Here is an 11,542-nt window from a genome sequence, read left to right as displayed (position 1 = left end):
ATGCCAAGATGTTCATAGTGGTGGTAATGATATGCCAAGATGTTCATAGTAGTGGTTATGATATGCAATTATAGTAGTGGTAATAATATGCCCATATGTTCATGGTGGTAATGATATACCAATATGTTCATAGTGGTACTGATATCCCAAGATGTTTGTGGTACCGGTAGGGTTGCAAAATTTCGGTAATTTTCAAAGTTGGAAACTTTCCATGGGAATTAACGGGAATAAACTGGGAATTTTTAATATGGCAAGTTAGTCTAGAACAGGGAACTTAAATGTAGTGGACAAAACCCCATCTTGCAGCATAATATTAGTTAAAACAACCTGATTTAATGCAATTTCAGTCAAATTTTTACTCTGCACATACGTCAATCCCATGCACACAGCAATCAGCATAGGCTACTAGACATAAAGGAAACCTATGGTGCGTTCATGTGCATGGGGAAAATAAATTCCCAGTGAAAATGTCATCTCATGTGGGAATAACTGGTGTGAAACTGGGGGAAGTTTGCAAACAGAGTTGCCCAGTTATGGGCTTGTCGTCACTTTTGTCCTCATTCAAATGGGTACGTCATTTAGCATAAGCTGTAATGGGACAATTAATCTGTCTAATTAAGCTTGACAATTTATAATTTACATAATCTATAAGGTTTGGTTGGGGTGGTATGTTGTGTCATTATATTTTTATTTGTTTTACCATTTTCTGGGATTCTAACTGAACAAACTGATTGTCAGTCAATGTTCCAACCAATTGGATTTTGTTGTTGAGCCCGTCATGCCCAACCTGCGTTGGGTCATTAAGGAGCCCGTCATGCCCAGCCTGCGTTGGGTCATTAAGGACCCCGTCATGCCCAGCCTGCGTTGGGTTGGGTCATTAAGGAGCCCGTCATGCCCAGCCTGCGTTGGGTTGGGTCATTAAGGAGCCTGTCATGCCCAGCCTGCGTTGGGTCATTAAGGAGCCCGTCATGCCCAGCCTGCGTTGGGTTGGGTCATTAAGGAGCCCGTCATGCCCAGCCTGCGTGGGTCATTAAGGAGCCCGTCATGCCCAGCCTGCGTTGGGTCATTAAGGAGCCTTTGCTCATGTCAGGCACGCTGGTGGTGTGACGTCAAATAAGCCCTAGTGACACGACGCCAGGGAGGGGCTTTAGAACAGGGAGGGGCTTTAGAACAGGTCGTTTGTATCTTGGGAAGTGTGGCTGTGTGACAGGAGGTGGCAAAACAGCCCACTAATCACATCTCACCTGATAAACAACCCTGACGATACACAGACAGATTATCAATGAAACACCTCCTCCTTTCCCAGTAATGAAACACACGCAAACACACACACACACACACAAAACACCTCCTCTCCCCTTAATGAAACACACATACTCACACACACACACACACACATGAAACACCTCCTCTCCCCGTAATGAAACACACACACTCACACACACACACACTCACACCTCCTCCTCTATGCGGGTCTCTAGTGCAGTGCAGTGCAGTGCATGGGGGGGGGGGGGTGCAGTGCATTTGTGGTGGTAGGTTTGCAGAATTAACTCGAACAGTTTTTAACAAATTAGTGCAGCGTGGTTATGATTCTAACCAGATTTAAGCAGAATTTAGTACAACCAGGAAAATCATTGTGTGGTGGTCAATGTTGATATTGTGGTGGGCCGCCACAAATAAGTCCATGTATGGGAAACACTGAGATACACGCAGCCTGAGACTGTGGCTACAATCTGCTGTTTGGCCAGTGCTGACAGAGTTGAGTGTGTGTGTGTGGGCGGGTGTGAAAGCGCATGTGTGTTTGTGTGTCCTTGTGTTCATGTGTGTATGTGCGTCTCGATGTGAGTATGTTTGTGTGTGTGTGAGAACCTAGATGTGAGATGATGTGTGTGTTTGCGTGCGTGCGTGCGTGTGTGTGTGCGTGTGCGTGCGTGTGTGTGTGTGTGTGTGTGTGTGTGTGCGTGCGTGCGTGCGTGTGTGCGTGTGTGTGTGCGTGTGTGTGTGTGTGTGTATGTATGTATGTGTGTGTGTGTGTGTGTGTGTGTGTGTGTGTATGGTGTGTGTGGTGTGTGTATGTATGTATGTGTGTGTGTGTGTGTGTGTGTATGGTGTGTGTGGTGTGTGTATGTATGTATGTGTGTATGTGTGTGTGTGTGTACGTGTGTGTGTGTGTGTGTGTAGCCCATGGTGGTGTCACGTTATCTGACAAGGCTAGCACTGCTGCCCGTGCCCTGCACACACCCTGCCTCAGTGTGACACACACACACACACACACACACACACACACACACACACACACAATGTCACACACACACAATGTCACACACACACAACACACAGAGCCGCTGCCAGCCAGATGCAGACAGCTCAGCCCCGTGTGTGTGAAGGCCCTCGGACGGCCCCCGTCTCCCTGCAACACTTCACCAGGAAATCTGACCAAGACTGGTCTCTGTGTGTGTGTGTGTGTGTGTGTGTGTGTGTGTGTGTGTCCCTGCAACACTTCACCAGGAACTCTGACCAAGACTGGTCTCTGTGTGTGTGTGTGTGTGTGTGTGTGTGTGTGTGTGTGTGTGTGTGTGTGCGCGTCTCCCTGCAACACTTCACCAGGAAATCTGACCAAGACTGGTCTCTGTGTGTGTGTGTGTGTGTGTGTGTGTGTCTCCCCGCAACACTTCACCAGGAACTCTGACCAAGACTGGTCTCTGTGTGTGTGTGTGTGTGTGTGTGCGCGCGTCTCCCTGCAACACTTCACCAGGAACTCTGACCAAGACTGGTCTCTGCAGGACTTTCTTGTGATTCTAATTCCAATTCTGACTTGTACTCTAATTGACAGATCGCAAGCCCCGCCCATCAAGCGAAGATGAGCCAATGGCAGTTGAGACACACTCCAACAGCTTCAACTTACGGCTCCATAGAAATGCATTGGGAGCAGCTGATTGTTGTCTGGTTTTATGAGATTTTATAGTGATGCGAGTTGAAAAGGACGGTCAAACGACATGTGTGGGATTAAGGCAACACCGAATGTGTGTGTATCTCTAAAGATCATTTGAACCCAACTCAGACCTGAATGATCTGCCAGTTCCAGTTGGTCTACAAGCAGATATAATCCTCAGAAATGATAGTCTGCGTGTGGAATTAGCTTTTCGGTACTCAAACGCTTCTCACACCCGAGGGGCTTGGGGTAGACGTTCATTTGCATTCTGCTGTACGACTGTCAATGGATTAAGTTGGGGGGTTATGTGAAAAATATCAGTCAATTTATGTTCCCCCATTATTCATTGGTCTGTTGATGAAACACCAGACAGGTGCACCTTAGGGGTCTCGAACGCATCAATATGAGTATAAATATGACTGATGCTGACTATGCTACTGAAAGACAACATAGTTCCATGACAGGCCTGTATGTGTGTGTGTGTGTGTGTGTGTCTTAGTCCAAATGAACTTCTCACTCGTCAGGGCACAGCCAATGTGTTGAAATGGATGTTATGTCTGAGCCTCCGTGCCAACACACTCATGCCATGTTTCCCTCTCTACCCAACAGCGGCTGTGTGTGAGATCAGCGGGGCAGAAAGACGACGCAGGGCGACCCCAGCCCCTCCCCCACCCCCCGAGGGCACAGCGGCATCCTTGGCATGGCAGGGTCCAGTGGGGCTCAGGAGAAGTGCGCCTGACCTTAAACCTGTTCTAAAGCCCCTGCCAGCGTCTGCTTAACACACAGGGGCGGCCTGCCCCCCTCCTGCCTGGCTGACCTATACCACGGCCTTTGCCACGCTGGGCGCTAGTGATCTGAAAAGCATCTGAGCAGGAGAGAAGAAAAAAAAAAAAGCTGAGCAGCTGTCGACGGCCAACCCAGTGAGCTCAGCTGGCTTCATGTGCAGAGGTTAATGTCATCGCCACTCCCGAGGCCACTCCTTTCCTGGTAGTCACGAATCATCACCACACCACAGGGGGGCGCTGCTGCTGTTGAACATGACTCATGGGGAGGACGCTGGCCCTGAGACGCACCAGGATTCAGCCGTTCTGACCTATCTGGAAGGATTACTAATGCATCCTGTGGCCACTGGGCCCGGCGCCACGGCAACTAGGAGATCGGACGCTGACCGCAACGGCGATGAGGAACGACGGAACCATGTAGCGGCGGCGGCAGCTCAAGGCCCGCCGCTGGCCAATCACGGCCCTGCGGTGAGAGAGAAGGCCAGCCCCCCAGGAGGAGGAGCCAGTCAGCATCTCAAGAAGGCCAGGCTCCTACGGTCAGGGGCCTGGCAGGAGGCAGAGGACAACCGGAGGAAGGCCCCATCATCGGCAAGCCTGAACGGGCACCCGGGAGGGGGACAGCAGCAGCAAAGGTCCGGGCAGGATGGGTCTCCGCTGGGGGAGAGCACGCTGCTCGCCTCCCTCCTGACCACCTTTAGCTCCAGGCTGCAGGGCGTGGCCATGGCCCAGCAGCCGGAAGCACAGAACGGTGGTGGCAAGTCCCCGGACGCATCGCGGCACAACGCCTTTGAAGCCTACGGCACGGCCTCCAACCGCCTCAAGGGCCTGGTGAGGAAGAGTAAGAGCCAAAGCCACGAGAGTTATGCCAGCCGGCGAGCCAGCCAGGAGCGCCTCTCAGAGTCGCCCCACTCCAACGTGAGTGCCGCGGCACAGCTCAGCCCTTCCAACTCTGCCGTGTCCTGCACCGAGCGACTGAAGGCCGTGGCGAACCTGGTGAAAACGCGATCGAGCCCCGCCCCCTCGCCGCGACCCACCATGGCCTGCAGCCAGCTGGCTCTTCTCCTTTCCAGCGAGGCCCACCTGAAGCAGTACTCCAGGGAGCAGGTCCTCAAAGCACAACTGGCCGGACAGTCGGCCAGCGAGAGACTGGCAGCCATCGCCTCGCAGAAATCCTCACAGGACAGGAAGCCGGCGAGCATTGGAGAGACCCGGATGGTCTCGGAGGCTGAGAGCTCTATGAACAGCCAGAGCAGAACCTCTCCCCTTGCGTCGGCAAGCTCAACTAAGGGCAGCCCTGCTCCAAGCTTGGCACACAGCAGCAGCAGCAGTGTGGTCTCACCTCACGCCAGCCCACAGCCCCAGAGGGAGAGGCGTCACTTGGACAGACACAGCTCCAGGCCCCCACAGAACTGCAGCAGCCTCCTCCTGCTCCTGCTCAACAACCACAACTCCCAGAAGCAGCTCACCAGGAGCGGGCACCTGGAGGAGCAGCAGGAGGAGGAGGAGCGTGATGAGGAAGAGGAGTGTGATGAGGAAGAGGAGCGCATCCCGCCCAGTCGGACGCCCTCTCTCCTGCTGGACCACCGGATTCAATCGGACCAGTACCGCAGCCCGACCAAATCCAGCAGCGATGTGGAGAGCTACTACTCCAGCTGCTCTCCCATCGACCTGTCCATGCGCACCAGAGCGCCCAGCCACGAACCAGCCCCCCCCTGCACCTCCTCCTCCTCCTCGCCCTCTTGCCCGCTGGATAAGCTCACAGAGACTCTGTTAAACAGGTGGAAGCCAGACACTCCGGGACCAAAGGTCTCTGAGGCCGGGGAACTGGATGTCAGCCCAGACACCAAATCCCATCATAAGGTCACTCTCATGCAGTTACTGTTGGACCGCCAAAACAATGAGAAGGTAAACAAAATCGGAGATAATCCAGATTTGCGGCGTGACGCAACCCTCAACATCCTGCCCACAGACCCACTTAAACTGATTGGCAGCACGTATGAGGAGAGCCTCAGACAAAGCCCTGCTGACTGCCGCATTGGTGTTGGTCGCGCCATGACCAGAACCTCCCTGAACGAAGACGCAAGTGGCAGTCAGTCTCCGTACGCTTTCTCCTCCCCCCAAGTCCAGTCCAGTCCTCTGGATCTGTGTAAAGCCAAAAACAGCTCCAGTGAAAAGGCCACCGAGTCCGGTTTCAGCGCCAGTAAACTGCTGCAGAACTTGGCACAGTGTGGTCTAACGAACAGCTCCCCCTCTCCACCAACACTGATCCGGAGGCCCACCAAGCTTCCGAGTCCTAGCCTGGTGCCCACCAAGCGTCCGAGTCCTAGCCTGGTGCCCAGTAAGCGTCCAAGTCCTAGCCTGGTGCCCAGTAAGCCCTCTGCTTTACTGGAGTGTCTGAGCCCTCCTCCGGCACAGAGGAACGGCAGTCCGGTAGTAGAGCCGCCTCCGCGCTGCAGTTTCACGCCGCACAGACGAGAGTCGCCTGCATCGCCAGCAGCGTCACAGATCGAGAGTCTGCTCGAGAGGCGGACGGTGCTGCAGCTGTTGCTGGGCTCGGCGTCTCACGCGGACCAACCCAGCGGCAGGAGAAGCACAGAGGACCAGCCGAGCTTCCGCTCCCCCGACGTCCGTGACGGCTCGCACGGGCCCTCGATGGATATCAAGATCAAAACAGAGCCCAAAGAAGATAGCCCGTTTCCAAACCCCTTCCATAGTGACACTGGGCTTCAACACTGGGCCCATGGACGCCACGAGAGACACAGGCCCCTCTTTGAGCATCAGGGCGACGTTAAATCTGAGCCGTGTCCCGACGATATTGTCTCTAAATACGGCCTCCTCAGTCAGCTCTTGAAACAGCAGACCAGCACCTACAACCCTGGCGCGCCCTCGGACTACGACTCCAGAGCGCTGACCAGCACCTACAACCCTGGCGCACCCTCGGACTACGACTCCAGAGCGCTGACCAGCACCTACAACCCTGGCGCGCCCTCGGACTACGACTCCAGAGCGCTGACCAGCACCTACAACCCTGGCGCGCCCTCGGACTACGACCCCAGAGCGCTGAAGCAGGAACAGCAGGATCATTGTGGGGGCCCCAGCCCTAAGAGAAAGAGACTCTGTATGGAATTGGCGGAGCAGCTGACCAGCGAGCTCTGCTCGGGGCCGGTGGACTCCTACGTGGGACTCGGTGGCAAGCTGCTGCTGAGTCCAGAGCAGGAGGAATCCCCAGCGAGGAGTCCCGTCAGCAAGGTGCTCCCACGAGACCACCAGGGCTTCAACGTGCTCAAACAGCTCTTGCTGTCAGACAACTGTCTGAAGGGCTTGTCTCAGGGCAGTGGGCTGTCCAGCCCCAGTGCAACGCACACCAAGGTCAACGGGAGCCTCCCTCCACACCAGCTACACTTCAACCACAAACTCTCTCAGTCGCCATGGCAGCGTGCGTCTCCGAGCCCCAGGTCCGCCGGCAGCGCTGCCCACTGGCCGACGAACGGCAGCAACGGCTTTCACGAGTCGCCGAGGAACAATGCTGCCGCCCAGACAACAACAACATTAACAAGAACAACAACAACAACAAGCCCTGGGTCTGTGAAGCAGGAGTGCCAGCGCCCAGCTGGGGAAGGGCAGGCGGAGGGGTGGGAGGAGGGTTGTGGCTCCGGCCCCGATTCTCCTCGGCTGACCAGAGCTAACCCCATCCTCTACTACATGCTCCAGCGGGGCAAAGGGGAGGGGTGGAGGGCGGGGGGGGATCAGGGGCAGGTGATGGCGCACTGTGAGATTAACATCAAAGAGGAGCCAGCAACAGATGAGGACCCCGGCCAGTACGACCACAGACTGAGCTCTCTGCAGTAGCAGTCAGATCCACACGCTTGCAAACCCGCTGAAAAGCTGGACCCCGGACACGGGGCACATGAAAGGGTTACTGTTCTATTAGTTCATTCCTAGTTTCTTTCTCATTTCTTTTTTTCTTTGTTTCTCTCCCTCTCTGTTCTTCTTTTAATTTACTGTATCCAAAGTTTCATTATATGACCAATACAGCCAAATCCAAACCTTTTCAATTCAAAACGAAAATTTTGTATCTCATTGTCATAGATTTTGCAATTTTATGATCGTCTAAATGGGGAGGTACCAAATTATATTTGTTACTGTTATTATTATTAGTTAATTTCATGATCGTCTAAATGAGTAGGTACCAAATTATATTTGTTATTGTTATTATTATTAGTTGAGCCGGTGACCTCAATTGTGTATCCTGAAATATTTTCTTGTTGCATTTCATTTCTCTTCCTCATATTCTGTGAACTATAGAAAAGGGCAAAAATATTTGACATGAAAAACAAAATGTTTTCTGAACTAAACTATTTCTATAACATCCACTTTCTTATTGGTTTAGATCCCAATCAGAGCATTTCATCTTTGTACAAGTAAGGGAAATCTAAACAATATTGCAATGTGAAGCACAACAAACAAACAAACAAACAAACAAACAGACATGGGAGGCATTAGTGTCATTCATCCCCAGGGCAGAAAAGAGAACAATATATTTACATTATATTTAACAATAACAATATATTTACATTGTTTTATACAGAATCAGGCCCGTGATCTCAGTCTTATCAATTCAAGTATTTATTTATTTCCAACACCTTTGAAGATCCCCACATGACTCCCATTTTCCAACAAATTATTCAGTAGAGGAGTCCATGTTTGCATGTGATGACAGTTTGACCTGCAATTGCAGAGTAACTGTGTGGAGGAGGTCAGTTTCAACCATTTCTGTATCATGAATACGTCAAAGACGTATAGAGTTCTTGAGCAGTTTTTTTTTTAAAAGAAGGAAAAAGAAACAGTAGTTGTTTTGTACTTTGTTTAAAATATGAAACAGCTTGAATGCGTTGCGCTTTTGTATACTGTACACACTCACTCAGATAGCGTAACTTCAGAGGGCCAGGTTTGGCATTACGCATCAGCTGAGTTCCCTCGGCCAATCAAACGCCTCAAGTTAAATGTCATTTGTCCTTGAATGATGGTGACCTTGGGCTCTGCTACTGTTATGGCATACCTGCAGTAAGCTTTCTTAAGGTATTAAGTCAATAATTTTTGGTCAATTTGTTGGTTCATTGGTTGGTTCGTTGTGTGTCTGTGCGTCTGTGCATGCGTGTGTGTGTGTGTGTGTGTGTGTGTGTGTGCATGTGGTGTTTGTTGGCGTGTGAGTCCCTGTGTGCATGTATGTACTGTATACGAGTTTGTGCACATTAAACCCATCCAGGTATGTTCATGCAGTCTTAAGGTGATCTTTTGAAATGTACAGAAAAAAGGTACATACAACTCCATATGTCTTTAAACCATTGAACATGTTTTAACAAATATTCTGTAAATAGTTTCATTATGAAAGACAATTATTTTGTATGGTTCAAAAGTAAAAATATATATATATATATTGCCCTAGTTTTTAAATGCCCTATGATGTACAGGAAACGTATTCTGTTCAATATGTACATGTCATGGTGGAGAATGGCTGTTTTTTGTTCAATATGTACATATCTTGGTGGAGAATGGCTGTTTTTTGTTCAATATGTACATATCATGGTGGAGAATGGCTGTTTTTTGCATGTGTCTCTATATTGTTAGCTGATGAAAATCTTTATTCTGCAACCTGTGGTGATAAGTCCAATTGCTATACACTGCTGCCTACTGCATGTTTCTGCATGGAAGGGATCTGTGTATCAACACTGGGATGGGGTACTGCTGGGTCTTGAAATCAAATAAATGTTTTATCCTGGGCAGGTTGTTATTTCAAACAGCTACGGTCTGTTTGATACAATCATTGACTTTCAAATGACTATGTGACTTTATCATTATATGTGTTTGTGTGTGAGAGAGAAAGAGACAGTGCGTGTGTGTGCACGTACATGTGTGTGTGTTTGAAAGTGGAGCTCTGTTACTTTATCATTTGTTTCAATCGAGCCACTGTTCAGTCTGAATTATGGTGGCCTGCACTGTGCATTAAAGACTTTTTTTAGTTTGCAAATACCATTTTTAATTTCAATGAGACAACCAGAAATACTGTTTCTTTTTTTAATGTCATTTTGGGTGTTTATTTGCACTGACAACCTAAATAAAGAAATAAAATGGATAAAAAACATTTGTTTGTTCTGTGTCTTATTGGACTTTTTACTGTTTTAACTGCAATTCCAACTGCTCACTCACTCATTACTACAAGTTACATAAACAGAAAACCACACAGAGGTAGAGTTACATAAACAGAAAAACACACACAGGTAGAGAGGCGGGTCCAAAGAAGAGTAATATGAGATATTATTATTTTATTAAATTATTTGATCATATAGAAGAGTAATATGAAATATTATTTTATTAAACTCTTTTCCCATATAGAAGAGTGAGATATTATTATTTTATTAAATTATTTTATCATATAAAAGAGTAATATGAAATATTATTTTATTAAACTCTTTTCTCATTTAGAAGAGTAATATTATATATTATTTTATTAAACTCTTTTCTCATATAGAAGAGTAATATTAGATATTATTTTATTAAATTATTTTCTCATATAGAAGAGTAATATGAGATAGTATTATTTTATTAAATTATTTTATCATATAGAGGAGTAATATGAGATATTATTTTATTAAACTCTTTTCCCATATAGAAGAGTAATATGAGATAGTATTATTTTATTAAATTATTTTATCAAACTCTTTTCTCACTGGAGCCATATGATGTGTTCTAGAGCCATATGATGTGTTCTAGGGCCATATGATGTGTTCTAGAGCCATATGATGTGTTCTAGAGCCATATGATGTGTTCTAGGGCCATATGATGTGTTCTAGAGCCATATGATGTGTTCTAGGGCCATATGATGTGTTCTAGGGCCATATGATGTGTTCTAGGGCCATATGATGTGTTCTAGAGCCATATGATGTGTTCTAGGGCCATATGATGTGTTCTGGAGCCATATGATGTGTTCTAGAGCCATATGATGTGTTCTGGAGCCATATGATGTGTTCTGGAGGGTTAGGGCCATATGATGTGTTCTAGAGCCATATGATGTGTTCTAGAGCCATATGATGTGTTCTGGAGCCATATGATGTGTTCTGGAGCCATATGATGTGTTCTAGAGCCATATGATGTGTTCTGGAGCCATATGATGTGTTCTAGAGGGTCAGGGCCATATGATGTGTTCTAGAGCCATATGATGTGTTCTAGAGCCATATGATGTGTTCTGGAGCCATATGATGTGTTCTGGAGCCATATGATGTGTTCTAGGGCCATATGATGTGTTCTAGGGCCATATGATGTGTTCTGGAGCCATATGATGTGTTCTAGAGCCATATGATGTGTTCTGGAGCCATATGATGTGTTCTGGAGGGTTAGGGCCATATGATGTGTTCTAGAGCCATATGATGTGTTCTAGAGCCATATGATGTGTTCTGGAGCCATATGATGTGTTCTAGAGCCATATGATGTGTTCTGGAGCCATATGATGTGTTCTAGAGGGTCAGGGCCATATGATGTGTTCTAGAGCCATATGATGTGTTCTAGAGCCATATGATGTGTTCTGGAGCCATATGATGTGTTCTGGAGCCATATGATGTGTTCTAGGGCCATATGATGTGTTCTAGAGCCATATGATGTGTTCTGGAGCCATATGATGTGTTCTGGAGCCATATGATGTGTTCTAGGGCCATATGATGTGTTCTGGAGCCATATGATGTGTTCTAGGGCCATATGATGTGTTCTAGAGCCATATGATGTGTTCTGGAGCCATATGATGTGTTCTAGGGCCATATGATGTGTTCTAGAGCCA

The 11,542-nt window shown here is 48.3% G+C and overlaps 1 protein-coding gene across 2 annotated transcripts in view; it reads left to right on the top strand.

Annotated features, from left to right (window-relative positions):
• Positions 1-9,856, top strand: part of nrip1b (nuclear receptor interacting protein 1b) — a 45,760-nt gene extending 35,904 nt beyond the window's left edge. The window contains exons 2-3 of one of the 2 annotated variants that reach the window (XR_012984801.1): positions 3,542-7,836; positions 7,901-9,856. Coding sequence is in view for 1 of the 2 variants with exons in the window: in XM_076275234.1 (XP_076131349.1) it covers positions 3,970-7,563 (3,594 nt within the window). In the remaining variant the exon portion in view is untranslated. Of the gene's footprint in view, positions 1-3,541 lie in introns of both variants that reach the window. The other variant, XM_076275234.1, reaches the window with a different exon arrangement.
• Positions 9,857-11,542: the final 1,686 nt, after the last annotated feature.

The sequence above is a fragment of the Alosa pseudoharengus genome, unplaced genomic scaffold (assembly GCF_046254945.1).
Source record: "Alosa pseudoharengus isolate Yale_2024_CS ecotype anadromous, Long Island Sound unplaced genomic scaffold, YU_APseudo_1.1 YU_APseudo_1.1_scf_8, whole genome shotgun sequence".
NCBI classification, from domain to species: domain Eukaryota; kingdom Metazoa; phylum Chordata; class Actinopteri; order Clupeiformes; family Clupeidae; genus Alosa; species Alosa pseudoharengus.
The sequence above is the reverse complement of the archived record's forward strand: the minus strand, read 5'-3'. Positions and strand labels throughout refer to the sequence as shown.